The sequence below is a fragment of the Kwoniella shandongensis genome, chromosome 6 (assembly GCF_008629635.2).
Source record: "Kwoniella shandongensis chromosome 6, complete sequence".
Taxonomy (NCBI): Eukaryota; Fungi; Basidiomycota; class Tremellomycetes; order Tremellales; family Cryptococcaceae; genus Kwoniella; species Kwoniella shandongensis.
In genome coordinates, this window is record NC_089292.1 from 520,980 (window position 1) to 548,940 (window position 27,961).

The following is a 27,961-nucleotide window of genomic DNA, read 5'->3' on the forward strand; positions in this document are numbered from 1 at the left end:
TGTTGCTTTGCAATGGGTCACCTGCGATTAGGTACGCTCAGCAGCAGGAGCGCCTCGGTCTATAGTGGTAGAGGTCCAAAAAGGAGGCTTCGAGACATATCGCTCGATTGTGGAGCCAATGGTCGCGATAGGATAAAGTAGTTGCACATGTATGCTTGTGCTCAAACGCATTCCACGTAATATGCATCCTGTATTCAGAGCCGGTCATCCCCTTCTGAGATGCATAGTTGGATAATGCAGCGTTCTTTGACTTGGTTCCTACAACTCGGCACAATTCCCATGATGCGTCACGTGACATGTCGCGCGCCGGAAAGAAAGCAACAAAGCGCGTTGACCACAACTTGACATTCGACCGACAATATTGAATCAATATCCACTGACATTCACACTCCAACCGATATCCAATTCAAGCGGAGCGCCAGCAACGACGACCTGGAGAATGCTGCACGCTACCGTACTGGGATCGTCCTCGTCCCCAGGTCAACTGTTGCTCTCTCGTAACGATGCCGGACCGAGTCGAGAACCCATCGACAACCTCGCTTCGTTCTTCCAACAACAACGGCAGAGCGAAGACCGACCTCTCGGTCGCACTCTAGATACACTCAACTCCGAAGATGGTGAATACAAGGAGGAAGAGCTTGTGTGGTATGAAAGAACTGTAGTCTGGAGCAAAGGATCAGAGGTGTTTAGAAGATATACATTCGAGCAGGAGGGAGAAGATGTTGCTTGTGCGGCCTTTGTTTGGTTCAAGCGTGGTGGCGATGGAGGAGATCAAGCGAAGGCCGGCAGAGAATCCAAACAGAAAGGGAAGGAGAGTGAAGGTGTTATCCAGCCAACAGAGACCTTTGGACCTTTCCACACCTCACAAACGGAACGTTGGGGTGCTCCTCGTACTTCCTCGTCTTCTTCTCGAACCTCATCGTCTGCAAGACTCGAGAGATCACTTGTTGTCTTCCTGCAAACGCGAGCGCATGTGTATTACTCCTCCGGCGAAGATATCACCGTCCATCTACCCTTTGTAATCGACGGAGCGTGGCCCCTCCCCATAGGTGGAGTGTTGGTGCAAAGGGCACTAGAGAAACGAGAATTGAGAAGATTCGGGAAGGAGAAGCGGAAATCTGGAAGTGGAAGTGTTTTGAAAGGCATGATGGACCAAACTTCCATGACGATATTGGACGACCTGATGGACCTCGAAGACGAATCGGCTCCTTCTCTACCACGACTTTATGCTCTCGAGAATCCATTTGACGAGTTGAAGATGGTTGTCGAGGGCAGGGTCGAGGACGGTCATGATCATCATCCGGGACGACTCACATCACAAACGAATCCTATAGGAGCCCAGACTACCATCTTACACATGACTCGACATCCGTATCCATTCGTCTTAGCTTACGATCGACAAGCCGGTGAAGTCATCTTCTACAGGCGAACACAGCTTCCAGTTGTCCCTGATCAACCTCCTCCTCCACTCGATCCACGTACCATGCGACCGGAAGAAATACTCCGACCGCTCGACCTACCTGCCCCCCAACCACCTGCTCCTCGTCTCCCACGTCCATCATTGCATCGCAATACATCTTCCTTCGGACCAACTACCGATCGTCGTCTATCCGGAGCTGCAGACCCGATGGACAGGACTCAACGTCGTGCACCTAGAATATCCCGTGGATTAGCTCAGGAGATCCCTGTACCTACCGATGAGCTTCAAGCGGCTTTAGAGCCAACTCCCGCAGTTCCCCCACCGACGACGACGAAACGACGTAGTCGAGGACTGTCCTCCATATCAGCAGCAGCGACCGTCGCTTCCAGTGCGGAGGGGAACCGACGAGCCTCACTGGCCGCGTCATCATTTATGTTGCAGGACATGCATGATCCTCACGGAAAGATGGCGCTGCATGTAGCCGCTGAGAAGGACTTGAGGGAGACTACCATGATGATGGGTTTGGAAAGGGACGAGATTGGAACGAGGAGTGATGTGGTCTTTGATAGGATCTTCGCTTGGAAACCACTAACGTGAGTGTGCCGTGATTGTGTCCCCATAGGAGGCATGTAAGCTGATCACTCAGTATATGTAGTCCGGTCGAGCCTGAACATATCAGCGTTTTCATCAGCGACAACCTCGCACCTTCGACTGTGACAATCAACATACACACTCGTAATCCTCGCTATCCAGCACAACTATACTCGTTTCACGCGCAGCAGCGCACTTCTCCATATACGCACTACGTCCTCTCACCTTCTCCCGCAACTGAGTGTCTCTCTGCTATCCCTATAACCTCATCCCGTACGAATATCTTCGACACGCTTGTGTTGCTCAGGAATGGCTCTACTCAACTAATCACCAGCGGAGGCCGGAAAATACCTCTGCAGATACCTCCCCGAACCGTCGATGGACATGACGATATGACTCACAAGCTTGCTTTGAATCTGCGAATGGCAGTGGAAGACCAACGTGTGTCGCGACGAGGAACCGGGTTCCCTAAGAACAGGATGACAGGCCTCATCGATCACGCAGGATCGAGGTTCACCGCGGTGTATGAAGATGGAGAGAGTATTCGATTATCAGCGGACTTGAGGATCAGACATACTCTCACCAATCAGGCCATTGAGGCTTTGTCGTATGTTCTTCCCCCTCAGCACTTCTTCCACCTCAAGACCGAAGTGTTAGCTGCGATACAACGACTACCCTCGTGTCAAAGGAGCGATGGACCAGTCGTTTGGAAAGCTTTCGCGAACGTTGTTCGAGGTATGCTTCAGATCGATGTCGAATCACCACCGAGCGAGCATCTGGACGTGCTACTCCACGACGCTCAGAGCTCATCCGATCCAATCATCCGTCGTCTTGCCGCTAGAGTTCACCGAAATCGAAATGCCACCGTCGGAGGAAGTGCTGTCACTGCAGCACAACTGGTCTTCGGCGAGACTCTCCGACCGAGTGACGCAGCGCCTGTGATGCTTGCATTGCACTTGGTTGCTCAAGATTGCCGTCTGTCAGCGACTAGGAGAAGAGAGCTGGGCGGACTGGTCAAGCTCGTCTCGGACATTGCTGCGACGATGGGAAGAGTAGACTGGGTAGATTATTGGGCAAGACTTCTGCCGAGCGAAGTGTCAAACTTGGTTCCAAGATTTGGTAAGCTCGCTGCGGTATTCGGGAAATACATGATCGTTGATGTAAAAACAGGGAGCACATTCGACACATCAATTCTGGACAGATACGATTCACCCCCGGATATTCTCGTCTACCTCGCTCGGAGACTCATTACGCCTACCAAACTATTCCCTAGTCCGCAAACCCTCCTTCAGCAAAATCATCTTACCGAGCTAGGACTCTGTACTCCTTGTCGACAGACTGAGCTCATTTGCGAAGTATACGAACGTCTCGGCCTGTCAGGACACCCAATCGGTTCACAGAATCGGGCATTGTCACTCGCTTCTCGAGCGTCAGTGACTATCCAGTATATGGTATCGAGTGATTTGGATGTGGGATGGCTTGCGGATCTTCCGCACGGTGTCTCATTGCCTATTCTGGAGATGATGAGGGTGTGTCAGTACGCTCCGGATCGTAACTGGTCTGCAGACGTGTTCGCTTCCATTGGAAGAACCGACCTGGCAGCGCAATCATGTGCGGAAAACATCGTGTCAAAAGACGATCCGCTACTCGAAGTGAGTTATTTCGGTGAACAAAGAGACTGTTTCGCTTATGGATGGTTTACTAGCTTGGACCGGGACGTACACCAACAGTCGGGGAGCTTATGAAGTCTGCAGAGTCAGGAGCCGCAGGCAACGCAAAGTCATCGCAGCCGGCTTTGCCTCATGTGCGTTTTGGCTCAGATAGACGTTTGCAGGAAGTCGAGAGAATCATGCAAACGACACGGATTCGGACCATCACCATTCAGGAACCGAAAGGTGCTACGTGAGTTGCAGATCAGAGGTTGTTAGGTGACTCCCACTAACGACTGTTGCAGTGAGCAAGACATTGTCCGATATCAGCAGACTGTCGTGAACACTATCGCGAATCGCACCCTGTCTATTCCTGTCGGACAAGGGATGTTCGAGTTCGGCACTCGATCCACCAATATCACAGACGTATGGGAGATCCCACTGATCGAGCTTTCAGCCAAGATCAGTCCCGGAACTACCGTGCTCAAAGCGGAGATCGTTTCGGACAGCGCGGAATGGCCATGTTTCCACAACGGCGTAGCAGCCGGTCTTTCCATTTCGCCCGACTGTGATGGCATTGACAGCTCATGGATCGTGTTCAATCGACCGCAAGTCCTCAACTCGGAGCACGGAGGATTCCTCCTCGGTCTCGGATTGTCGGGTCACCTCAGATCATTGATGACTTATCATGCTTTCCCGCTCATGGAACCTCGACACGATTTTACGTCGGTCGGTCTATTATTGGGTCTTGCATGTTCTTACGCTGGCAGTGGCGATCTCCTCATTACCAAAGTCCTCTCGCTTCATACACATGCGTTACTCCCCCTCGGATCTATGGAACTCAACGCATCACCTATCATCCAGTCTTCAGCGCTTGTTGGTCTCGGTCTCGTCTACGTCGGTAGTAGGAATTTACGGATGGCCGAGGTCGCGTTGAACGAAGTGGGCAGGAAAGAGATGCCGAACGTGGACGGTTTCGCGGATTATCAAGAGTCCTATTCTTTCTCCGCAGCCATGGCGTTTGGCTTGATCATGCTCGGTCGAGGTGGCAAGACGACCAGCGAAGTCGACAGACGACTGCTCTCTCAATTAAGACGATGTATCTTGGGCGATGTTCCCATCCACGAAACATCAAAGGCTCGCTCAGCAACAACCGGGATCGATAGCAACCTCACCGGACCAGGAGCGACTATGGCTATCGGCTTCATGTACCTGAAATCTAGTCGACGCGATGTCGCTGATATGCTCGAAGTACCTCAGACTACGTTTGACCTCGACCAGGTCCGTCCAGAACTTCTTCTCCTCCGAACTTTTGCTCGAGCTCTCATTATGTGGGACGAGATCACTCCCACGATGGGCTGGATCGAGGACCAACTCCCCTCGTTCATTCGTTCTGCCCAAAAGGGACACAAACGTACCGCCGGAATGGAGCTGGCCACGGAGTTGGCTTATCTCAATATCGTCTCTGGAGCATGTTGGGCGATCGGCCTGAAATATGCTGGAACGGCCACCGAGCTCGCTCATTCCAATCTCATGACCTTCTATGGGGTGCTAAGCAAAGCTGCAGCTGGACAGAGTATGACATATGAAGGGAGGATCCGACGGACGGCCGCTCGACAAGGGCTCAACGTCGTCACGATCGCACTTGCCTGCGTCATGTCCGGTACGGGTGAGCTGGGCGTATTGAGACGTCTGAGGGTTAGTCACGGACAAGAAGGAGCTGGAGTGACGTATGGAAGTCATATGGCCATGCACATGGCTTTGGGTATGCTGTTTCTCGGCAGAGGACATTACACTCTAGGCAACTCGAACCTGGCGATCGCAGCGATGAGTATCGCATTCTTCCCTCGTTTCTTACAGAACCCAGCGGATAACAAGGCATACCCGCAAGCTTTCCGACATCTATGGGCATTGGCGGTCGAACCTCGTTGTCTGACCGCGAGGGACGTCGATACGCTCGAAACTGTCTATTTGCCCGTCAAACTCAAAATACGAGAACACGCTTCTCCTTCTGCGCCGATTCGACAACAGAGTCTAATCTCACCCACGATGATAGCGTCATTCGACAAGATCGTCTCGATCGAAGTTGATTCACCTCGATATTGGCCGATAACCTATGACTTGCTGAATAACCCACGTGATAAAGCAGCGCTGGTGAAGACGAGGACGATATACGTGAAGCGGAAAGCGGGGTTCTTGAATTACAATTCGGATCCGAAGGGGAATCGAAGTATATTCGTAAGAGCTGGATCGATGACTGGTATAGATCTGCATTACGATCTGATCAGTCCAGCTGCTCCACCCGGTGTCAATGGGGAAGAGGTGGTCGGTCTTGTCGAGGCACATTCTGGCGATACGGGTTTGATACGATTGGCGAAGCTCGCCACGCAACTCTCAACATCAGCAACGACGATAAATCCAGAGGAGATCAACACGGACACGTTCATTCGAACTGTCTTGCTGGAATGCCTCTCGCTCGATAAACCGGGACTCTTGTCAGTATACATGGGCATCTACTCTGCCTTCCGACAACTACGACAACAACGAGGTCGAGCTGAACAGACGCTAGACGATATCGCCCAAGTTGGATTCATCAAGACCTTCTATTCGACAATCTACGAAAAAGGATTTATCTCGCTCGCTGGTGGAGGAGAGAAGCGATGGGCACTCGTTCGACCAAGTTTCATAAGTTCGGTATATCGAGCGCTCCTCTCTCCCTCATCTTCCGCTCCAGCTGCTTCTAGCGAGAAGGAACTCGTTCGGCAATATCTCGAAGAAGGGGTACGAGCTTGGATCACTCGCCAAGATGGTTCTGAGGCCGGGACGGTAGAGTTGGCAAGATGGATAACGAAGAACAATGTACCCGGTTTACCACTCCTCGTCGCTCTGAGAGACAGGGTCCGCACATCGATCTTATCCGGGATGGAGGGTGACGAAGTGATCGAAATGAGAGTAAGGGATACGGCAGACAAGTATTGGAGAGCGACAATAAAAGGATACGACGAGGCGGATGATCAGGGTCAGGGTGAAGAGGAGATTGGAGGGGGAGGATGGAAGTTGGATAGTGTAAAAGAGGCAGTTGATGTCTGGCGAGGGTAAGGGCGTGGTTGATTGCAAGTATATTGTATGATTGGCTGCATTACTTGTAGTGGCACAATTTACATACAATGCATATATATTTATCATGGCTATGTCCTGTGTTACAACATGGTTATTCGTCCATTCCAGCATCCAGATGTCGTTCAATTCGTATCCAACATGAAGTCGTCATCGTTCTCCATCAAATCCACCTGCTGCCGCACTGACGTCTCCCCTTTGTCTTTCAAATGTCGTAGTATGGCGCCCACTCAACAAACGGCCCTCGTGCCCGACTCATGCGAAGTCGTCTGAACAGCCTTGATAATTGTCGTAAGGGGCTTCGTGGAGACTTGCCTCATACAGTCGGTACAGTGATAATCGTATATGTGATTAGAGAGATTAAGGATCGAATAAGATGGTTTGGAAGATTGGATACACCCAGGACAGGCGAAGGGGAGGCACTGCAAATCGAAGCGATGGATGAGTCAATGAAAGTTGGATTTGGAGGAAGTGTGGGATGAGGGCGAAGACGGATCGCAGAGCGGAGTAGAGAAGAGGATAGTGAGGTATCGTGGGATGGACACTCACAGTAGCATGACAGGCGACTTCACCTGCGGCAGCAGGAGAGGCAGCGAGAGGACCGTGGCAGAGCTGCATGCAGAGGAATCGTCAGCATTATGTCGAGTAGCCATACATAGAGCTCGGCTCGTGTGTGCATTGCACAAGCCAAGTGTGATCGAGAGGTGTACTGGTGAAGCCTTCAACAGCATATTGGCAATGTGAGGGCGGGAGTAGGAGTGGCGATAAGTCTATGAGGGTGACTCACCTTGCAAGATGATGACATTGTTGTCTTAAGTTTAGTTCGATCAACGAGTCAAGTAAAATATGTCGTCAAGAGTTAAAAGCAATAATGTTGCTGTCAAAGTATACAATACTTGTTATCTGTGTGTTACTCGATGAGGTGAGAGGGAGGTTGAAGGACGATACCAATTCAACATCTTATATACCCATCCTCGACAACCCATCTTGGATATAGTCTTCAACCATAACAAAAGATGGTCACGCCCGGTCCGAAACCATCTAACCAAAATGGATAACACTCGGTCCGTTCATCATTCCCTTAGTCGGTCAATCGGTCCTTTGAACCCGACCTCCTCCCCTAATCAGTCTAAATCGTAACTTGGTCCGAGATGGTCGGGGCAGAAGAGACAAAAGATGAATAGAAGAACCTTTATCAAGAGCGAGCCGATGTACTCGGCCAAAACAAGGTCGAGGACACTCTCCCTAGACCCCACACACAGTAGGGTAAAGGTAGGTAGAGCTCGGAGACATATGCCAAAGGATCGATTGGGTGATGAAATGTCAAAGGATGGTCTGCCCTCACTCGAACTGCCACCAGAGAGAGGGCAGACACCGATCTGTCATGCACAGATCGACAATGAAAATGTACAGTACATGTGATGGTTGTCGGCGAGACGATCAGTGCTTGCGCGATGGTCGGAGGTGGCTTGAGCACACATACACAGGCGGAGAGTCAGTGCGCCGATCACTCGTCCCATGTACACTCGTCGTATCACTCGATCACTCATCTGTCATGTGCTCGCTGTTTGATGATCCATGCATGGTGGTCATTATTACCGATGTAGAGGCACAGGAATCACATGCTGAGGTGCACTGGTCTGCAAAACGAGTTCACCCGGTGATCGTCCCTGTCCCTCTGAATGGTGCCTCACTCGGTCCCAGCCTCACTAGACCTCTAGACCTTTCGCTTCTTCGCCTTTTGCTGCGCCTTCTTCCTTCTTATTCTCTCCAGCTGTGCCGCAGTCTTCACTTTCGACTCGCCACCGGCAGTAGCCTCTTCCGCTATCTCTTCGACTTCCCCATCATCATCCTTGGTCTCCTCTGCTTCTCCTTCTGCGTCGGGCCCATCTTTCCTGGGTCTCTTGAGTGTTCTAGGGTTGGGTTTGGCACGTGGCCATAACCCCGTACCATCTCTGACGAAGCACGAAACGAAGAACCCGTTCGTCTTGTCCTCAGGCAGACATCGAATTACACCATTTGCGAGATCTACAAAACCTCTATACATCAGCTTCTTACTCCGCTTTGGGTAGAAGGAGTAGCAAGCTTCGACTCACCCTCATCACCACCCATTTCTTCGGGTCTTCCTCTTCTTTCCCATCCTGGTAAGACCGAAGTCTTCGGGGCCAGACCCCATCCTCTTTCTTTAGCAATGGATGATTTCAAAGCGGACATGACAACCCTTTCGTCCTCTTCTGGATGGATCGAACATGTTGAGTAGACAATTCGCTTGGCCGATGCGACTGAGATATCGAGTGCGGATCAGCTACCTCGTAGCAGAGACTGATGTTTGGATGGGAGAACGAGACTTACATTTGAAGGCATGGAGGATCATCTGTAATTGGAAAGAAGCGAGTTTCTCCAGTCGTTCAACTTTGGAATCTGATTCTTCGGTATCTGGAGGGTCATACCTTGTCAGTTTCAAGACAGCTATAGCTATAGCTTGCAATCACGAAGACTGACCATCATCGATGAGATAATCTAATCTATTGACAATACCGGATCCTGAACAACTAGGATCCAATAGTCTATTCACGTACGACAGAGACTCGTCAGCTTCAACATACGTGACTGACATTCATCAGTATGGCAAGAAGACCCACATTCTTGTGACCTTGCTGTACTCGTAAGAATCCGGGTTTGATTCGAGGAAGTCCGCTCTTCGTGCGTCCACATTGGTACAGTGCGCCTTTTCCAGCATCCTCTCGAGAGTCTTGTACCGGTTTGGAGAGCGTTCGAATGCGTGCAGCTAGAGGTTCGACTACGTCAGCAGGTCTGTCGTAGTTTGAGAATGGGACAACACACCTTGCCTTGATTCTGCATCAGTGCTGAGATGTAACTCGTCTTGTTTCCAGGCGCAGCGCTTCAAGTGCACAACTCATCAGTACGGGACCGGTAAGTTTGTAAATGAAATGCAACTCACGTAGCGTCGATACATTCCCCTTCGTCTTCTTCCCAACCTTCCATCAGAACCTTTGCTGGGAAACAACTCGCCTTATCTTGCAAGATAACACCACCTCCTTCGTACCACTCATCTCTCAACCACCAATTCGATCCTCCTGGGAAAGCCAACAACACATCATCGAGATGCGGGTCCATAAAGTATTTCCGTTGCGGTACGGGATAAACCGGTTCTTCCAGTCGTTCAAAACCCAATTTGTCACTTTCCAAATGCGCGAACAACTCTTGTAATGTCTTTCCGGAATTAGGATTATATCGAACATATCTGACGACTTCGCCATCTCCACTGGTCTTTGCCAAATCTTCCTTTCTCGATTTACCCTCTTTGATCTGTATTCGGACGAGCTCAGCTCTCAATCTAGCTTGATGTCGAAGGATAGCTTCCTTTGGTGGCCATTTATCAGATGCTTCGATCTTCAGTCGAGAGGAGAAGAGCAGATCGTGTAAGAGGACGAGGAGGAGAGATTGGGAGGAAGGTGAGTTCCTAGGGGTTTTACGAGGGAAGACTAGTCGTTCGATAGATTGGATGGTCGTCTTTTCGATGAGCTGGAGGATAATGGGGCGGTCTACGAGAGAAGTCGAAGATCAGAACCTGCTAGGAGTATAGAGGGACAGCTGTGAGATTATGTGACATACATTTTAAGGTCTCAATAGTTACTGTTGCAAGCCAGGTCTCATCAGTCAAGAGCGATTGTGGGTACCTATGGCTCGATGTGTGATAATTGTACACTTACGGGCTAATATTCTCTTCGCCTCTCCACCAGTAGCAGTCACACCGGCAGCTGCCAAAGACCCTTTGACCGACCCTTGGTGTTTGTCCAAATGGTCCAAAGCCATAGCGGCAGATTTGTAAAAGTTCATTATGGCCGATCTTATGCAGGTTGTGTGCTTGTATGTTCCTGATGATCAGAAAGACAGACAATCATTCATAAGCATGGATAGATAAACTATGACAGGACACTATGGAAAGATGGCGTACAGGTGTACTCCGAAATCGATATAATCCAACCAGTTCCAGCTCTAACAATCTGTCATTTGGAAGCAAACCCTTGTCAGCTATTGCTCCTACGACATCAATACTAAGAAATGGAGAGAGCGAGAGGTGGGAGTTCAGTTACATGGATATGGTGTACAACATTGGTTGTTTCTGATAATGTAGATAAGATTGTAAAGCATCACGACGGAGGTTGGGCAAAATGGGAGAGGGGGGCAAGGACGGCTGGGAGAACGTGTAGTACAGGCAGAAGCAATCAAGAGAAGTGACTCACACTCTATGGTCAGTCGTTATCACACCAGATTGTTCGAAAAGAGGTAAGAAGGCTATGATAATATAATACGATTGTAATGAACAAAACGAGAAGAGGAATCAGAAAGGAAGAATCGCAATGAAGTAGTGGTTTCAACTTTTTCATCGTTTGCGAAAGAGTGGGACTTGCATTACGTAATGCTTAGCCGCGGTTGTCTGAGGCGCGTCAAGTCACAACAAAAGCAAAGTCAACGTTGAGATAGTAGATGACAACGCAAGTACAAATATCAACCACTGTTCACAATATCTACATAGGTCAACGCAAGCAATCGTTCATCAAACATGGTACGTTGCTCTCGTTGCGCAATAGATGACCCAACCTAGTCTTTGCTCTGGACTCCTCTCTGAACCTATCATCCTTTGAGCCTCTTCATGTCTATTGAGCTCAGAACGCTGATGGTCAGTCGTCTTATCAGTCCAAAACCGCTACGTTAGGCCACGGCCTCCCTTCCAGTATCAGCAAATCCTCACAATCACGACGAGAACCTTCCGGAGGAGCGTATACGATGTTCACCCCTCAACAGGTGAAACAGTTCAAAGAGGCATTTACGATGATCGACCAAGATGGTGATGGGAGAGTGACAGAGGGTGATTTGAAGTTGATGTTGAGCAACCTGGGTGAGTTGTGAATTTCCCCCAAACTCAATAGAGGAAGACTACAGATTGTCTGCGATGTACTGACAAATCATTTTTATAGGTCAAACACCTTCGCCTCAGCTCTTACAATCTCTCCTTACTTCCCGACCTGGATCCAGCTCATCCAAAGGCTCAGCCTCGGCATCCGAAGGAATCAATTTCACTCAATTCCTCTCCATGATGGGCGAACATCTGCTCCAATTGGATCCGGAGCAAGATCTAGTCGACGCTTTCGCATGTTTTGACGAGGGAGATAAAGGTTTTGTGGATGTTACTGAGATGCGAAAGTGGTTGGGCGAGATGGGCGATAGGATGGAAGATTGGGAGGTGAGTCCGATCACTTAGTGCGCAGTGCGCAAATACGATACTGATGCGCGGTTCTGTTGTAGATCGAAAGGTTGTTCAAAGGGCAGTTCACAGATCGACAGGGCAGATTCAACTACGTTGAATTTGCCAAAGTCCTCAAAGTTAACGACGGTGATCCAGAACGAGACGATAAACTTGTCATGTAAGGGGATTATCAGCTGGTGAGGGAGACGGCTATGCTAGCATGCCCGCTTTCTCTCTTGTGAGTGAAGAGAGTTTTGAAAATCGCGAGATCAACACTTGATGGACGGTTGTAGACCTACGCTGTACTTGTTGTATGCATCTGTGTATCAGTACCTTATCCTCACACCTGTTCCGCCCTCCTTTTCCGATCCACGCAGCCTGGTCAGACGTGTGGTTTTCCCCCCAATTGGAGAGACGTGCTTGTCCATGTGACATATGTGATGGAAAGACTGGATGCATTATTGAATCATGATCATCCAAACCAATACGAAGAAGAATAGACACAATGGATAAACTGCAAGGAAGGTCCGAGTTTCAGGAAGACGAGTGCCGTTGAAGAAGTTCATCGAGGCTGGTAGGAATATCTCCATGTCAGCGACTTGTCAGATAAGTTGACGAAGGTTTGAGGCGACTCACCCCAGACTGACCAAGCCCAGCAGGCTAAGCTGACTGGTATTCGTACAAAGATGTTGTGTACGAGAAATGAGATGATCGAGGCGAGTAGAATGGGAGCAAGCGCATACCCGAGAACACACTGCAAGACTGTCAGCCATCGGCATGATACTACGGGACACGCGGAGTAGCTCACCAGACTCTGGAAGAACGACCTGCATTGAATATTCGATCAGTCTCAATCTAAACGTCGTTGGGTAATAGCTGTTGCCGACTCACACTTTCCCTCCGAGCAACTTCGAGTTGACAGTCACCACCACCGACCCAATCGTGATCAACGAAATGACCAATGAGAACACCTGCATTGACTGTTCTTTTGGTGCATCGAGAGAAAGGATGATAGCAAGTGAGAGACAGATCACGAGAGGACCCCAGAGGTCCCAGTCGCGCAGGAGCTGGTTGTTGCCTTGTTTAGGAGGGTAGAGTACTTGTAGAAGCTTTGCGTAAATAGAGTTGAGGTCACGCATCTACAGATCAATGGTATCAACGCCGACTCGCTAGGAGCTAGACACAATGGGAAGCCGGATAGAGGACTTACGATTGTTTTTGAGACTGGCTCATCTAAAGTCGACTCTCCCGTATATCTCGTCTCAACTTTGACACCACCCCATCCTGTACCTGTCTTTGACTGCGGTTGAGAAGATGAAGATTGTCCTATCCTTCCGGACACGCCGGCAGGGTTCGAAGGACCGGCTGTGGGTTGAGAAGGAGGGATAGGGGACGAAGAGGATGCGCCAGGGTGGGAGAAGGAGAGGGTATCGAGATCATCATCATCTGCTTGGCTGAGGGGATGTCAGCTCGGACTCGGACAACGGAACTCGAGGTGAACTGTGGCGGTCCTACGTTGTGATATTGTCAAACTTACATGATCTGATGAGATGGAGAGTTCACTCGGTCGTACGACATGTTGCTGAGTTCTAGGTCCGTTTATACTTGAATTGACACCCTTGTAGCGCACAACAACAAGTAGATTGATAGACGCTATGAGTGCATTCGAGCAACGCGCTACGACGACTGACACGAACAATGTCAAACAACGTGGCGATAACATCGAAGACATGTGATAATTAAAATATACCCCTCATTTACGACCCCGTCCCTTGTCCCGGCCCAAATGCATGTTGTCGATCCTATTCATGATTACATCCCTCATCTTCTATCTCTTTAGCTACGGACTCTTCTTCAATCGCACCAAAGGACACAGCGGACAACATGGTGTTAGCGGATCTTGGAGCGAGATTGCACGGAGCGCTGAATCAGCTCTCAAGAGCTTCGGTAATTGATGATACTGTAAGTCTCCTACCGACCTCATTCTTGGTCTTCCCCTTTCGTCCCTCCACCCATCGCCTCCCATTGTATCTCAGTACAAGACTTGAGTGAATCTGGACATTATCTGACAGGCGTTTTGCTGTTACAGGTCATCCACGCTCTACTCAAAGAGCTTTGCGCAGCTTTACTCGAATCAGACGTCAATGTCAAACTGGTCTCACAACTCAGAACCAAAGTCAAGACAAAGGTCAGCTACCATCTCTTTGCTGACATGGAGTGTCAAGCTGACGGTCATGATTGTAGGTAAGGAAGAGTCTGGAAGAGGCTGAAAAAGCTGGAGGGAAAGAGGTCAATAAAAAGAATGTGGTACAAAAGGTCAGCTGTCGTTTGTCCGTCTGCAGCTCTGACCTTAGCTGACCCGTATGTGCTCTCCAGGCTGTTTTCGACGAGCTTGTTGCTCTTGTCGACCCGGGGACAGAACCGTATAAGCCTGTGAAGGGAAAGACAAATGTTCTCATGGCCGTCGGTATTCAGGTATGTGTTTTGGTCCATCTCGTTCTCAGGCGCAAGTCAGCAGTCAATGCTGACACGGTGCCAAATCGTAGGGTGCCGGTAAAACAACAACATGTACAAAGGTTAGTCGGCTGCCGTAGTATCAACGAGATTGCACAGCCGCTTATATGTCCACCATTTAGCTCGCTGTCCACTACCAACGGAGAGGTTTCAGGTCATGTCTCGTTTGTGCGGATACTTTCCGAGCAGGTGCTTTCGATCAATTGAAGCAGTATGTCTTGAGTTTCAGCTAGTCTTGAATGGACATGCTTCGCAGCAGCTGACTGTCAATCTGTAGGAATGCAACAAAGGCGAAAATCCCTTTCTACGGTAGTTATACAGAGACAGATCCCGTTGCGATCGCCTCCTTGGGTGTGGAGAAGTTTAGAAAAGGTAAGGTACATGTGTCCCTGCGAGATGGCACAGAGCAGCTGACATCGATGTAGAACGTTTCGACGTTATCATTGTCGACACTTCTGGAAGACATAAGCAAGAGAGCGAGCTTTTCGAGGAGATGGTGGCGATAGGTTCCGCTGTCAAGCCGGTGGGTGTCAGGACCGGAACATATGCTTGGATAGGAACACACAACTGATTTTTCGTCTCTAGGATATGACCATCATGGTTCTCGACGCATCAATAGGTCAAGCAGCGGAGGGTCAGAGTCGAGCGTTCAAGGACAGTGCGGACTTTGGAGCGATCATCGTGACAAAATTGGACGGTCATGCGAAGGGTGGTGGTGCTATCTCAGCGTGCGTAATCTACACTACCATGACTGTATCTTTGACTGTGGTGCGGTTGCTGATGATCTCGTAGTGTTGCTGCTACAAAAACACCGATCATCTTCCTCGGTACTGGTGAACACCTGAACGATCTCGAGCGATTTACACCGCAACCTTTCATTTCTAAATTGTTGGGTATGGGTGACGTGCAAGGATTAGTCGAGCATATGTGAGTTGAATATCCCCCGGTCGACGTGACTCGTGAATACGGAGTTCAGCTGACATGCCATTACCTTCAGGCAAGATATGGCTCGAGCTAACCCGGATCGACAAAAAGACCTCGCCAAGAAGCTGGAACAAGGGAAGTTCAGTATCCGAGATTGGAGAGAACAACTGTCCAACATCATGGGCATGTAAGTTGTATTTACCGAATCTGCGTTCGGCAAAGCAGGCAATTGACGAGCTGTCTTTGTAGGGGTTCTTTATCCAAGATCGCTTCTATGATACCCGGTATGCCGGCTGGAATGATGGAAGGTGGTGAAGAGGAGGCTGGTTCAAAATTGAAGCGAATGATCTTCATCACCGATGCGATGAGACAGGATGAGCTCGATTCGGACGGCATGATCTTCGTGAGTGATCTGGAGTTCAGAATTCGTCGACTAGGAGATGAGAGCTTACAAGCTTCTCGTCTTCATCAGGTGAGCTTTGACAAATCTGGTAACCCTGTTGGCCTCAACCGAAGAGCGAAACGTGTCGCCCGAGGAAGTGGTACCAGTGTGAGGGAGGTCGAGGAGCTCTTGGTCCAAGCGCGGATGATGGCGGGTATGGCCAAGCAAGCTGGTGGACAGAATGGCTGGTGAGTGACGCGCTATTAGCTGCCCTGCGTTATGACTAAGCAAGCTAATGTAACGTGTGCTGAACAGGATGTCTGCTATGCAAAAGATGCAAGCTGCTGCTGGTGGGAAACCATTAGGTCCAAATGGTCAACCCAGCCCTGCACAAATCGAAGCCATGAGAGTGCGTCGCCTGTTGTTATGGGTCTGATTTATCGAAGAAATGCTGATGGTGTGTCCTTCTTTACAGAAAGCGATGCCGCCAGAGATGATGCGCAAATTGCGAGCAGCCGGACCTCAAGGTGCTCAAAAGATGATGCAAGATATGATGGGTGGAATGGGCGGTATGGGTGGACCTGGTGGACCTGGAGGACCTGGCGGCATGGATTTCGGCAGTATGATGAAATCAATGATGGGAGGTGCGGGTGGCGGTGCGCCCGGTGGACCAGGTGGGGGTATGCCAGATATGAGTCAGATGGGTGAGATGATGAAGAACATGGGGATGGGAGGGGGTGGTATGCCAGGTGAGTCATCGCAGTTGTGCTTTCTTACGAAGCTCGAGATCCCTATGCTGATTTTGTTTCGCGACCAGATATGAGCCAGTTGATGAAGATGATGGGCAGGGGTTAAAGTTGGATAGCGAAGAAACTACCTCGGAACCCATCGTCTTGATGACCCAAACCACAATCAAACAACCCAAACCATCGTCTAGAAATCGCCATCGCAGACAACCATTACCCTAGTCACAGGTCAAGGACCGTAACAACTTCAATAGGATAGGCATCTTATAGTTATCCATGCATAATGTAACACATATACTATTCTACCTTTTGCAACATGCTCAAGACAGCGCTTGGGGTCATGATCGCTGCGGCTGTTGTGAAGTCGTATTCTGCTCTGATGAGATCATGGAACTGTCTATACGAATCGACGATAGCATTCTACGATGAGGGAGATCATACCAAATATCAGTCTGTGTTATTCTCACTGCTCCTGGTTCGACGACTCTCCTAACAAGTAAAGAGGTGACTCACCAAAGCAGGAGGGACTAACACCCCCACAGTCTCCTCATCCATCAAATATCTTCTCAAATCATCTTTCCAAATCCCCACTTCTTTCTCTACTACCTTCTTAAATTCCTCATGGACATCTCTCACTTTATCCGGAGTAGCAAATTCCTGTGCGGACAAATCTGCGTTTTTCGAGCCACCGGCGCTAGCGTTGGTGGAAGCTGATTTGGATAAGTAGGAAGTACATTTGTCCAAGAATAGACGGAGTGGTATAGTTGATCGAGCGACGACGAGGGATATAAGCTCTTCACATGCGATTTTGAGAGCTCGGTCTACATCCTGTTGATTTGAAGGCAAAGGCATCAGATCAACAATTTCCTCGAAGTGAAACCACTCGCTGACGGGATGGGGGACCTTAGACTTACCGTTCTGGCATCTGGTGCGAATTCCGAAGCTTTCACGACTGATCCTCTTTGATAACCAAGAAGTGAAGTAGCGTTATCCAATAAAGACTTCAAGAAGTCTACAGACATAATGGTCATCAGGACTGCACTCTCACTTTGGCTTCGCTAACGCCGCACTCCGCACTCACCTCCTATACCACTCCATTCTCTCCTCCTGTTCTTCCCCAAAGCTAGACCCGCTGTCATCTCTTTCAAGATCAACAGATGTCTGATCAAAAACAACTTTCCATCCATCTTCTTCTCCTTCTTCGCGCCTAATTGATCTGACGCTGTTGAGAGAGATCGTCGACAGGTCGTCACTGCCTCCTGAGCGAGATCTTCGAATACCGCGTTCTGGAATTGTAAACGGAGATCAGAATATGGCCCTGCTTTTAATGACTTGATAACTCACATCGACGTAAGTGTAAAGACACGACAAGATCCAAAGCGTCGTTCGAAGGGTAGGATACCAGCTCTCTTGAGCTTCCGGTGGCGGCAGCGCCAAGAAGGAAGGTTCATCTTCGTCATCCATATCTAAAGATACTGAGTTTTGCCTTTGTATCAATTTACGACCCTTAACACCTGTATGGGCAATGTCAGCACGTCTCTACAATCCTCTCGTCAGAAGTTCGCTCACCCTTATCCAGCTTCTCGGGATAGCCCAAATCTCCTTCCTTAGCCGCATAGTAATCTACATCCGCGCTGAGCAGAGCCTGAGCCCGGAACACCAATCGCGTCTGTGCATCTTGCAGGACCATCTTCAACAGCACCTCAATATGTAATCGTCCCAAAGGCTTCCTCGACTTCCTCCTTTGAACCGTCCTTTGAGACAATGAGAAGGAACCTTGTCTCGACATGCCAGCAGAGGAGAAAGAGGAATGTCTTCGAAGACTTCTGGTATGACTTCGCGTGGATCCGGAACGGTATAATCGTGGTCGAGGGGTGAAATAATCGTCCCCACCAGGAAGACCAAACGGAGATTGACCAGGTGTAGATGCAGGTGAGTAGATCGCGTTGTCCGGATCGTCATCCTCCGCGCTGACATCTTGAACCATCAATGCTTGGAGGACAGTGCAGACCCCACAGAGAACCTGCAAGGAAGGTTCGTGAAGGATACGTGGCCGAATATGGTCGTACAGATGATCACAGAGACCTTCCAAGAAACCACTGCACGCGACCGGAGACGATCATCAGCAAAGCAGTCGGGATGCACAGGAGATACACATACTATAGTTGCGTCTCGCCTGAAAGGAAGAAGTGCTTGAACAAGTTGAATTCGTCCAAACACGTCTGTTTAAGATAGCTGCAACCAGATCGCGTCTGCAAGATATACTATCATCAGTATTTGCCCGATCGGAGGGGAACTCAACCTACCAGATCGACCAGATCGCTTCCAGTAGGATTCATTCGCATGATTTCCTCGTTGACCCCTGTGCCCATCAGACTCTGCCGAGTGCCGACCCAGGCATTATGGCATTCGGTAAGGAGAGTGGTAAGCTCGTCGGGATTGGAGGAAACTCTCTGTTCCAACTCTGCGAGAAGAGGCCGGAGTGGCTGAGATAATGATACGAATTTGGTGTAGATCAGAGCTTGAGTCGCTGTCTCCGATAATCCCTAGATAGATACGTAAAGCGTCAGTATCGTGCTCAGGTTGTCTGAATCACAAATCCCGCTCACCTTGTCGCCTATTCTCCTTCCGACTTCTTGACCGAGCGCTTTAAGAGCACCGACAAAGTAGAATTTGATCAATGTCATTGACCGCGTCATACATTGTTGATAACGGATCAAGTACAGCTCGGCATCCTTGAAGTCGCGCTACAGCGGGAAACAAACCATCAGCACTGCTCCGACTTGCAAGAACCAGGAAGACTCACATGCTCTCCGAGATAGCTGAGGCATTCATCCAGCCTCTTGACCATCGGCAGGAAGTCTGGACTGAGTACCAGGTTGTTACCTGGATTGTTCAACATTCTTTGTGCCGTCTCGAGGAAGGTGAAGAATGTCAATCGATGAGCCAGTTGAGAGGTATGCGTAAGAAGGTGAGTCTGACAAGCACATTATCCCCGTTAGCACGTAAACCTACTGCGTCCAAGTTGTACATACCTGTTCTTCCAACAGATCTTCGCATGCACCACGTAAGCTCTCACTCCTCTCTTCCACATACGCCAAGCACTTCAACATCTCCTTCACCTCGCCTTCTCCACTCAGGAGCAACTCTATCAAAGCATCGCATTTCTCCCTCAACCCTATGATCTCAGCAAGGTGATCTCGGTATAGTGAATCTTGTTCATGTTCGGTTGACAGCGTGAGAGCGGTGAAATGATCGAGGAACTGTTGAGGCGTTGTGATAGATGTAGGGTAAAGTGGATCAGGTATGGCCAGGTGCGAGGAGAATTGACCGGTCGGGGTATTGGGCGTCGAGGGTGAGCGTGTGGGAGAGTGTAAGTGGGAAGGGAGGGGTCGAGATCGAGCGGGTGTGGAGGGTCGAGACGATGCAGCCGCCTGAGCTTGAGCTGAAGATTCTGCCTTGGTGAACTGCAGTGCAAGGTAAGTATGATGGCTCCTTGACAAAAGTCCATGTTAATACCTACTTTCTCCGGCAGACTCCTCTCTCCGAACTTCTCCTTGACCACACTGATACTCTGAAGCTGCTCATCGCTAAGCGGTGACCTGCTCTCCCATTCCTCGAGCGAGATGACAGCTTTGCCTAATGGTGTTGCAGCTCTTGAGCTGGCATGCGAGCCCGCTGCGGAAGTGAGATTGAGGGAGGAGGCGTTGTTGAGACCTTGTCTCCGGATTTGGTAAGCCGGAGTGTGAGGCCGGGACATTGTGTGATGTCGATCGATACTATCTCGCTCTTGGTGTCATACTCATGCGGTGACTCCTGGTGGTCGGTGCGACATCGCTGTCGTTCATGGTACGCAGAAAGGTGAACATCGCGACCACGGCAGGAGCAACAGCAAGCAACAGCAACAGCGAGCCCGACACAAGGCACGGTCCGAGTGCCACGCGATATCTATAAAGTGGGTAACTAAAACAAAGATGACTTTGACGCGTGGTTTAAGCGTTTCATCTCGTCGAGTTGTGTGGTGGGTGGTCCATGCGTAGTGTACAAGTGCAGTTGAATGCAAAGTCAAAGTGAAATCACCGTTCAGAGACATCGTGCACGTCTACTTCTCTTCTCTTTCCATCTATACCAATCACTTATACACCCCATCTTCGCTCCCATACCGAGCCTCGTACCACCTCGACAAAGCTCAGAAGCTAAGCCACAGTCTGCTATTGCTGGCGTTGTCAAGGCCTCACTGCTCGGTACTTCTCTCAACCCCGCACAGCCCGCCCTTGTCTCTCCTTGCTCCTACCCTTCCACTCAACGTCACAATGGCTTCTAGAGCTTCAAGAGGGCGGAAACAGGCCAAGAAGGGTGTTCAGCTCACCCTTATGGTTGTCGGTGAGTACATCTACACTTGCTTCTCCATTTCTGTTTCGCTGTGTCTTCGTGAACGGATGGGTTGAGTGAGGCGCTCGGACCTTGTCAAGTTGGACAAATGGAGAACATGTGTTGTCCACCGTCCGACACCTCCCTCGCATGTTTTTGAGACCTACTCCTCTGTGATATGTGCTTGAAAGGCATTGTAATCATGTTGACATTGACTAACACTCATCACTTCACCCAGGCGCCTCCGGTACAGGCCGTACAACCTTTGTCAACACCCTCGTCGAGTCCGTCCTGCTCGAACATAGCAATGCTACCATCCTCAGTGATCCCAACAACCCTCACTCAGCTCTCGACATGAACCTTGTCAAGGAGGCAGCCGCCAAGGCTAACGTTGAGGTGCCTATACGGATCAAGCCTGTGAACGTGGAGCTGGAAGAGGATGGTGTCAGGATTGCATTGACCGTTGTCGACACTCCTGGTTTTGGAGCTGGTATCGATAACGAGTACTGGTGAGTTATTTCCAGGTTACATCCGAACGTTTTCCCACCGTGTCTGTCATAAGGGGTCAGGACGCAGGTGCGAGGGCGACAGCGGACCTCGTGTATCATGCCGGTCGGAACGATGCTAACATTTTGTCCATGCCAGCTTCCAAGAAATCTCCTCCTATATTGAGCGACAAAACGACGACATTCTTGCGGAAGAGTCAAGGATCAAGCGTAATCCACGATTTAGGGATAACAGAGTTCACGCTTTGCTCTACTTTATCCCTCCTACGGGTCATGCGTGAGTACACAGTCAAACCTGATCGTGCATAAGTAAATTCGGGGACCACAGCTGATGGATGTCCTGCAGTCTCCGAGAGATGGATATTGAGCTCATGCGCCGCCTGTCACCCCGAGTGAACGTTATCCCTGTCATCGGAAAGGCAGACTCGCTTACACCTACCGAGCTGAGGGCTTTCAAGAAGCGAGTGAGTAACAACCGCGTGTCTAGGAGAAGCTGTTCCCTCTTTGACTTGTGGTGCTGATGCGTACCTTTGCATTGCAGATCATGGAGGACATTGAATACTACAATATCCCCGTTTACAACTTCCCTTACGATGCCGAGGAAGACGATGAGGAGACCATTGCGGACAACTCTGCCCTTCGCGCACTCCTTCCCTTCGCCATTGTTGGCTCTGAGGAGGAGATCATGATCAATGGGCAGCCGGTCCGAGGCAGGAGGTACCCCTGGGGTGTTGTCGAGGTCGACAACCCTGATCATTCGGATTTCTCCAGGCTGAGAGGCGCTTTGCTCGTGTGAGTCCATCAGCTGTCGATGTCTGAGAAATGGGATCTTATGCTAATAATCTTGAACTTGTCTCAGCTCCCACTTGACCGATTTGAAGGAAATCACGCATGACTTCTTGTACGAGAACTACCGAACGGAGAAGCTCTCTCGATCCGTTGGTGGTGGTGACCAGTAGGTGCAGCTCTCAACCGACAAAAGGAGTTTGCTGACCGTCTGCGAATATAGCGACTCGTCCATCCTTCCTGAAGACATGGCAAACCAGTCTGTCCGACTCAAGGAGGAGCAACTTCGTCGTGAAGAAGAGAAGCTTCGAGAGATCGAGTTCAAGGTGCAGCGAGAAATTCAGGTCAAGAGACAGGAGCTTATGGCCAAGGAGGACAGTCTCAAAGTGCTCGAAGCGAGGTTGGGTAAGTGTGGGCTCCTTGCGGGAGAACGGCAGAACACTAGCTCATTATATTCGTCACCGCTCTAGCCGCCCAAAACGTTGGTCACGCTCGTGACGGCACCCTCTAAGCGCTTGGTTTCAAACTTTTCCCGCTGTTCTATTTCCCGAAATGTCGATACGATCATGTCCTTACGCCCCTTCCTGCTTTTTGGTCTTGAAGAAAAATGTCCCTTCACGAAGTATGCATTAACCCCTATTACCTTTGGAATCGTCATAACTTGCCTAACCGACGCCTGACTGATACGCTTTGGTATCGTGGCGGAGACAGTTCGGCAGGTTGATGAGGTTACCTCTTGATACCATATTGTGGATATGCCAATTTGCTTGCTTGATTTCTAGCTTAGATATACCCCATGCAGAATGCTTGAGAAGTATACAGTGGTGTGGGTATCAGTAGTGCATTGGAAGCAGACTGGCTGGAATGATAGGTATTTAGTCAAGGGGCAATTTCCGTCGGAGGCAAAACGCGAAGACGCGACCGAGATTTGGACGTTGAAAAGCAACATGAACGAGACTTTACACTTCTACCATTTCAGTCAGTTATAACTATTCCATATACCCCGTTTTGCACTTCCCGAGCGCTCGTCATGGTGATAGCACCATCAACACCTCGGCGGTCTACGCGAGGAACTATATTTACTCCCACACCTCATGCATCTTCTCACTCTCGCGCCCATCAACCCAATACCACATACGCATGGACATCTGCTCCTCTCCCTTCAAGTTCCACTTCTACAAGTTCGACGCGATACAATTCCTTTTCTCGTATCGTATCACGTACAGGAGGAACTCAGACACCCACCACGAAGGGAGGTAAAGTTCGAGCTGGAAAAGGAGATGAAGAAAGTCGATTCACAGTAGGCGACGGGGTGTTGGTCGCTGTTGAAGGAGGAGATGAAGGTGTGGGCGTGTTAATTGGACTATGGGAAGAGCCGGAAGACGGGGAGAATGCAGAGGATGAAGATGGGGAACAAGAGCAGCGTGAGGAGGAAGAGGAAGAAGGAGAGAGAGGACCGAAAATGATGGCGGAGATCCATTGGGCTTTTAGGAAACAGGATTTACCTGGGATCATGAAGAATGTCCAAGTTGACGAGGTGCGTGGAGTTGTCACCTGTGCATTTGATCATTGGCATACATAAAAGCGGCTGACGATCTCTGCTGTACACCACAGAACGAAGTTCTACTTGCCGCTTCTGCCCTCTCCCGACCTGTCACCTCGCACATACCCATTCATTTCCTCTTACGTACCATCCCAATCTACTCCAAAGCGTTCTATCGAGAACAATTTCCCGAGACCAAGTCCAAAGTGAAAGGATGGTCGTATATCCGTCAAGGTGTATACTGGTGTCATCGAGCCTTCGACAAGTTCGCCAAGGGCGGAAAAGCGTGGCGAGTCGATATTGACGACTGGAGAGAAGGTGGTAAGAAGGGATATGGGTGGAAGGTGAAAGGACCGACGGAGATCTCTCATCTCGTAGCGAGTGATGATGAAGCGCCGAGCGATGAGGATGAAGGGAGTGAAGCGGAAATGAATGATGGGGAAGAAAGTGAAGATGAGCTGGCGATGGACGTAGATGAGGAAGAGACGTTTGAACCTCCCTCCAAGCGAAAACGGCCGACTACTACCGCTGGACGCAAAGCAGCTAGAGGAGGAAAACGAGTGAAACCTGACCCAAAATCAAGACCTATAAAAGGGCGTCCTCCACTCAAAGGGAAACGAATGCCACATCCTACATCTTCTACTTCGAATCTACCGTCGTCGATCTTATCGCCCGAGCAATTACCGGTGGATCCCTATGAGAGGGCTTTGAGACTATTACACGTTGGTGCGACACCGGAGAGTCTGCCGTGCAGAGAAGAGGAGTTTGTAGATGTGTTGGGTAAGGTGGAGGAAGGTGTTGAGAGCGGTGGTGGGGGATGTCTTTGTGCGTGCTTTCACGAATCTATTCTTGGCGTTCCTCACAGCTGACTTCCCGGTCTCGTAGATATCGCAGGAGTTCCTGGGACTGGAAAGACAGCCACCGTTCACGCCGTCGTCAAGGAGCTCAAACGAAAAGCCGAAGACGGCGAACTCCCACCTTTCTCATATGTCGAGATCAACGGTCTCAAGATCCCCAGTCCGCAACATGCCTACACAGTTCTGTGGGAGGCGATCAGCGGTGCTAAAGGTGTTAGCGCAAAGACGGCATTGCGAGGGTTAGAGGGGCATTTTGGGCGAAAAGTTGGCGGAGGAGTCAGAGGTCCAAGAGGACATACCTTGTGAGTTGCCATAAGATCCCCTCAAGGGAGCCGCAGGAAAGCTGATGGGGAGCGCGTTTAGTGTCGTACTTATGGATGAGCTGGACCAACTGCTCACAGCGAAACAAGATGTCGTTTACAATTTCTTCAACTGGCCGACGATGCGAGATTCACAGTTGTTCGTCATTGCTGTGGCGAACAGGATGGACTTGCCTCAACATCTTGCAGCAAAGATCAAGTCGAGAATCGGTGAGTGTCCGGCCCAGTTACCGCAGATCTGCCAAATCCTTCAGTAATCGCCCTAGTTGCGTCGATATGCTGTGGACTAGTTGCTTCTTCCAGTTCTGCTCTCAAGCCAACACTCTCCACTCCTCTCAACTGCATCCTCCGCCACATATTTGTTCTTGTAGCACGAACACTGACGCTTTCGTCTTTACGTCAGGTCTCCAAACGATCTTATTTCAGCCTTACGATCGAGCTGCACTCATTTCGATCGTCCAGTCTCGACTAATCTCACATCCCCTCACACCGTCTGCCGATCCTAAAGTCCTTCTTCCCGACGCCATAGGTCTCGCCGCTGTCAAAATGGCCGGAACGAACGGTGATGCTCGACGTGTCCTCGACGCATGTCGAAGAGCTGTCGAAGTCGCTCTTGAAAACAAGAACAAACCTCTGCCGACTACGACTGGAGGACTGGTACCTTCGAACGGGAACAGACCTGGCGAACCACATCCTGTCACTGCGAAGGAAATGCATGCGGTCTTGCAAGCCATGTCTTCGTCGCCCGTGGCGAAGTTCATAGGAGGATGTTCAATACAACAGAAAATGATGTTGGCAGCCCTTGTACGCTGCGTGAGAAGAGAAGGGATACCAGAGATCGCTTGGAGAAACGTTAGATCAGATCATGATGCTCTTTCGAGATCTTTGGTATTTGATCCGACCTCGACAGCGGGTGCGGGTGCAGGTGCCGGGGGAGGAGATGTATTGTTATCGAACTCGGAGTTGGCACTGGTGTTAAGTAGTTTGATAAGCTCGCATGCGCTGGTCTGCTCGATGGAGGGCTATAAGGGAGTGGACGAGAGGAAAGTGGCGTTGGGGATGGAAGTAGGGGAAGTGGGAAGAGTGTTGATGAACGAGGGAGAGGGATGGAGAAGGGCTCTTGCCGGAGTCTGAGCGGAAGATGATCGTAGTCATTTCATGTTGTACAGTACGTTCACTGATGAGCCGGCAAACTTGGGGCCTATGCGATTTCCCATCACTATGCATATATTTACAGGCTGACATTCGGTCAGGCAAAGTCATCAACAGGAAGTATTGCGTCAAATTACATAGACTACACCAGATGATCGCCTGTCTTCAGACAGGCTGGTAGTACAACAAATCATGTGCTCCCTCATACTTTACAAATACACAGCCGAAACAAGACGTCACGTTCATCGCACGATTCGCTCCTTGTTTCCATTGAGGTGTAAAACCTGTTCAACAACTCTGCTTAAGAAGCCTTTCTTTCCACACTCGTTTTGGTTTTCCTTCTGCAAACACAAATCAGGTCGGACCAGATCATGGTGCCAAACACATTACTCACGATCGATTTGCGGTTTTTCTGAGTCTTATTTGCCGGGTTTGTCGGATGACTGCGGCTCTCACCTTCGGGAGGTGTATGTATCTCGTTGGACTGCCGTTTCACTTAAACATCAGCCAAGCCATTTGCCAACAACGCGCAGACGCCATACGTACTGGAGCGCTCTCCTCACCGCCGTCCTCACCCGCAGATGCAAAAGATGGCGAGCTATGTCGACTTTGCACCGGTGCTATCGTGACCTCAGTAGCTTGTGGGTGGGGCGGCGACGGCACGGGGTCTGCCACGACCTTCTGATAGAAGGAAGGAAAAGGTGGAACGGTCTCGTTCTCGATGGTACCGAGTTTAATTCCAAATGACTGGACCAAACTGGTGTATTTCTGGTTCAATTCGACGAGGTTGGTATCGAGGACTTGAACGGCGGCCAATATGAAATGAGCAGTCAGTTGCTCATAGGGGAGGTCGAATCTGATATCAGGGTGGAAATATCTTAAATCATCAAAGGAGATTGGGTTTTCTATCGGAGCCCAATCTGAGACTAGCATTGCTTTCAATTCACATTCGGCGAGGATTGTAATAGCGACATTTATCTCCACTGACGTTATCCCAGTCCAAAAAAAGAAAAAAATCAGTTCATCAATCCTTTTCACAAGTTACAGACCTCGGGAATCTGGTCATTCATTGACCTTAAGACCATTGACGGACGACATGGAGATGGAGACGGAAATGGCAACAATGTTCACTGGCAGAATGGAAGGTTTTGGTGGTGTGCAAGCTCAGACTCACACAACAGGGTGCCCCACTATAAATGGCGACAAGCATCGAAGAAAAGAACCGTACAGTATGTAAGCTCAATACATATGTCATTACACACGTTTGAAGTTGACTGACCTTGATTCTCCTTCGTTGGATCTCTGGCAGTTCAACTAGGTACGTATTGTTACCCTGCGCTGACCTAGCTTGCACCTGCTCATCGAGTGTCAAGTACAATAAGAAGGTATTGACGCTATCAATGAATGCTCGGCAGAGGTCGGATCTCGTCACCTGGGACAGCGGCCATGACCAGACATGTTACTTGTTAGCAGTCACCTCTCCACGCCAGGTAGGACAGTCTTACCGTATAATGATTAGGTGAGTTAAAATGTGTGAAGAATATTTCCCCGTTATCGAGGGTCGCATAAGAGTAGGGACGTGAGTGACGTGAGCGGATTGCCGCTAACTTTCCAGGTCCCTTGACCGTTCGAGCTACGAATGGCCCACCGGAGGCGACAAGTCCGGGGTTCTGCATGATAGTCTCAACGTCGATTGGCATGGCGTAGCTATGGGTGTTTGCTTGTTGTCGTTGGAACAACAAATGAAGAAGCGATTCGTCGGAATGATGTATTGTGAGCAAGTGTCTTGTCGTGACGATTGGAACAGCTGC

General features: G+C 49.8%; 9 protein-coding genes across 9 annotated transcripts; 5 read left to right on the forward strand and 4 right to left on the reverse strand.

The window, feature by feature from the left end:
- Window positions 1-439: 439 nt before the first annotated feature.
- Window positions 440-6,759, forward strand: CI109_103510 (uncharacterized protein; the record flags this gene model as incomplete). The annotated part of the gene is made up of 5 exons (XM_065967305.1): window positions 440-2,013; window positions 2,076-3,130; window positions 3,182-3,663; window positions 3,717-3,913; window positions 3,966-6,759. The coding sequence occupies 5 exons, from the start codon at window positions 440-442 to the stop codon at window positions 6,757-6,759; spliced, it is 6,102 nt and encodes a 2,033-aa protein (XP_065823377.1).
- A 1,735-nt stretch (window positions 6,760-8,494) lies between these two features.
- Window positions 8,495-10,638, reverse strand: CI109_103511 (uncharacterized protein; the record flags this gene model as incomplete). Its single annotated transcript, XM_032005733.1, has 9 exons — window positions 8,495-8,805; window positions 8,874-9,059; window positions 9,130-9,213; window positions 9,280-9,344; window positions 9,420-9,565; window positions 9,622-9,679; window positions 9,740-10,343; window positions 10,414-10,434; window positions 10,512-10,638. 9 exons carry the CDS (start codon window positions 10,636-10,638, stop codon window positions 8,495-8,497), a joined length of 1,602 nt encoding a protein of 533 aa, XP_031859980.1.
- A 727-nt stretch (window positions 10,639-11,365) lies between these two features.
- CI109_103512 (uncharacterized protein) lies at window positions 11,366-12,231 on the forward strand (the record flags this gene model as incomplete). Its single annotated transcript, XM_032005732.1, has 4 exons — window positions 11,366-11,368; window positions 11,500-11,701; window positions 11,781-12,046; window positions 12,109-12,231. 4 exons carry the CDS (start codon window positions 11,366-11,368, stop codon window positions 12,229-12,231), a joined length of 594 nt encoding a protein of 197 aa, XP_031859979.1.
- Window positions 12,232-12,507: 276 nt separating this feature from the next.
- On the reverse strand, window positions 12,508-13,627 carry CI109_103513 (uncharacterized protein; the record flags this gene model as incomplete). The annotated part of the gene is made up of 6 exons (XM_032005731.1): window positions 12,508-12,620; window positions 12,686-12,803; window positions 12,858-12,876; window positions 12,941-13,188; window positions 13,260-13,503; window positions 13,587-13,627. 6 exons carry the CDS (start codon window positions 13,625-13,627, stop codon window positions 12,508-12,510), a joined length of 783 nt encoding a protein of 260 aa, XP_031859978.1.
- A 306-nt stretch (window positions 13,628-13,933) lies between these two features.
- CI109_103514 (signal recognition particle protein SRP54) lies at window positions 13,934-16,724 on the forward strand (the record flags this gene model as incomplete). The annotated part of the gene is made up of 16 exons (XM_065967306.1): window positions 13,934-14,011; window positions 14,139-14,237; window positions 14,294-14,365; window positions 14,426-14,524; window positions 14,596-14,625; window positions 14,686-14,774; window positions 14,841-14,935; window positions 14,989-15,086; window positions 15,149-15,291; window positions 15,356-15,490; window positions 15,561-15,674; window positions 15,737-15,890; window positions 15,960-16,117; window positions 16,185-16,278; window positions 16,345-16,618; window positions 16,687-16,724. 16 exons carry the CDS (start codon window positions 13,934-13,936, stop codon window positions 16,722-16,724), a joined length of 1,770 nt encoding a protein of 589 aa, XP_065823378.1.
- Window positions 16,725-16,912: 188 nt separating this feature from the next.
- Window positions 16,913-20,375, reverse strand: CI109_103515 (uncharacterized protein; the record flags this gene model as incomplete). The annotated part of the gene is made up of 12 exons (XM_032005729.1): window positions 16,913-17,035; window positions 17,129-17,443; window positions 17,530-17,627; window positions 17,697-17,901; window positions 17,960-18,129; window positions 18,185-18,714; window positions 18,776-18,867; window positions 18,922-19,161; window positions 19,225-19,362; window positions 19,422-19,592; window positions 19,651-20,082; window positions 20,139-20,375. The coding sequence occupies 12 exons, from the start codon at window positions 20,373-20,375 to the stop codon at window positions 16,913-16,915; spliced, it is 2,751 nt and encodes a 916-aa protein (XP_031859976.1).
- A 553-nt stretch (window positions 20,376-20,928) lies between these two features.
- On the forward strand, window positions 20,929-22,789 carry CI109_103516 (uncharacterized protein; the record flags this gene model as incomplete). The annotated part of the gene is made up of 8 exons (XM_032005728.1): window positions 20,929-20,998; window positions 21,225-21,495; window positions 21,632-21,769; window positions 21,839-21,956; window positions 22,034-22,284; window positions 22,352-22,447; window positions 22,502-22,683; window positions 22,749-22,789. The coding sequence occupies 8 exons, from the start codon at window positions 20,929-20,931 to the stop codon at window positions 22,787-22,789; spliced, it is 1,167 nt and encodes a 388-aa protein (XP_031859975.1).
- Window positions 22,790-23,308: 519 nt separating this feature from the next.
- CI109_103517 (uncharacterized protein) lies at window positions 23,309-26,132 on the forward strand (the record flags this gene model as incomplete). The annotated part of the gene is made up of 5 exons (XM_032005727.1): window positions 23,309-23,815; window positions 23,893-24,646; window positions 24,707-24,980; window positions 25,042-25,208; window positions 25,402-26,132. The coding sequence occupies 5 exons, from the start codon at window positions 23,309-23,311 to the stop codon at window positions 26,130-26,132; spliced, it is 2,433 nt and encodes an 810-aa protein (XP_031859974.1).
- A 260-nt stretch (window positions 26,133-26,392) lies between these two features.
- CI109_103518 (uncharacterized protein) lies at window positions 26,393-27,850 on the reverse strand (the record flags this gene model as incomplete). The annotated part of the gene is made up of 6 exons (XM_032005726.2): window positions 26,393-26,491; window positions 26,545-26,634; window positions 26,697-27,133; window positions 27,325-27,340; window positions 27,430-27,582; window positions 27,656-27,850. 6 exons carry the CDS (start codon window positions 27,848-27,850, stop codon window positions 26,393-26,395), a joined length of 990 nt encoding a protein of 329 aa, XP_031859973.2.
- Window positions 27,851-27,961: the final 111 nt, after the last annotated feature.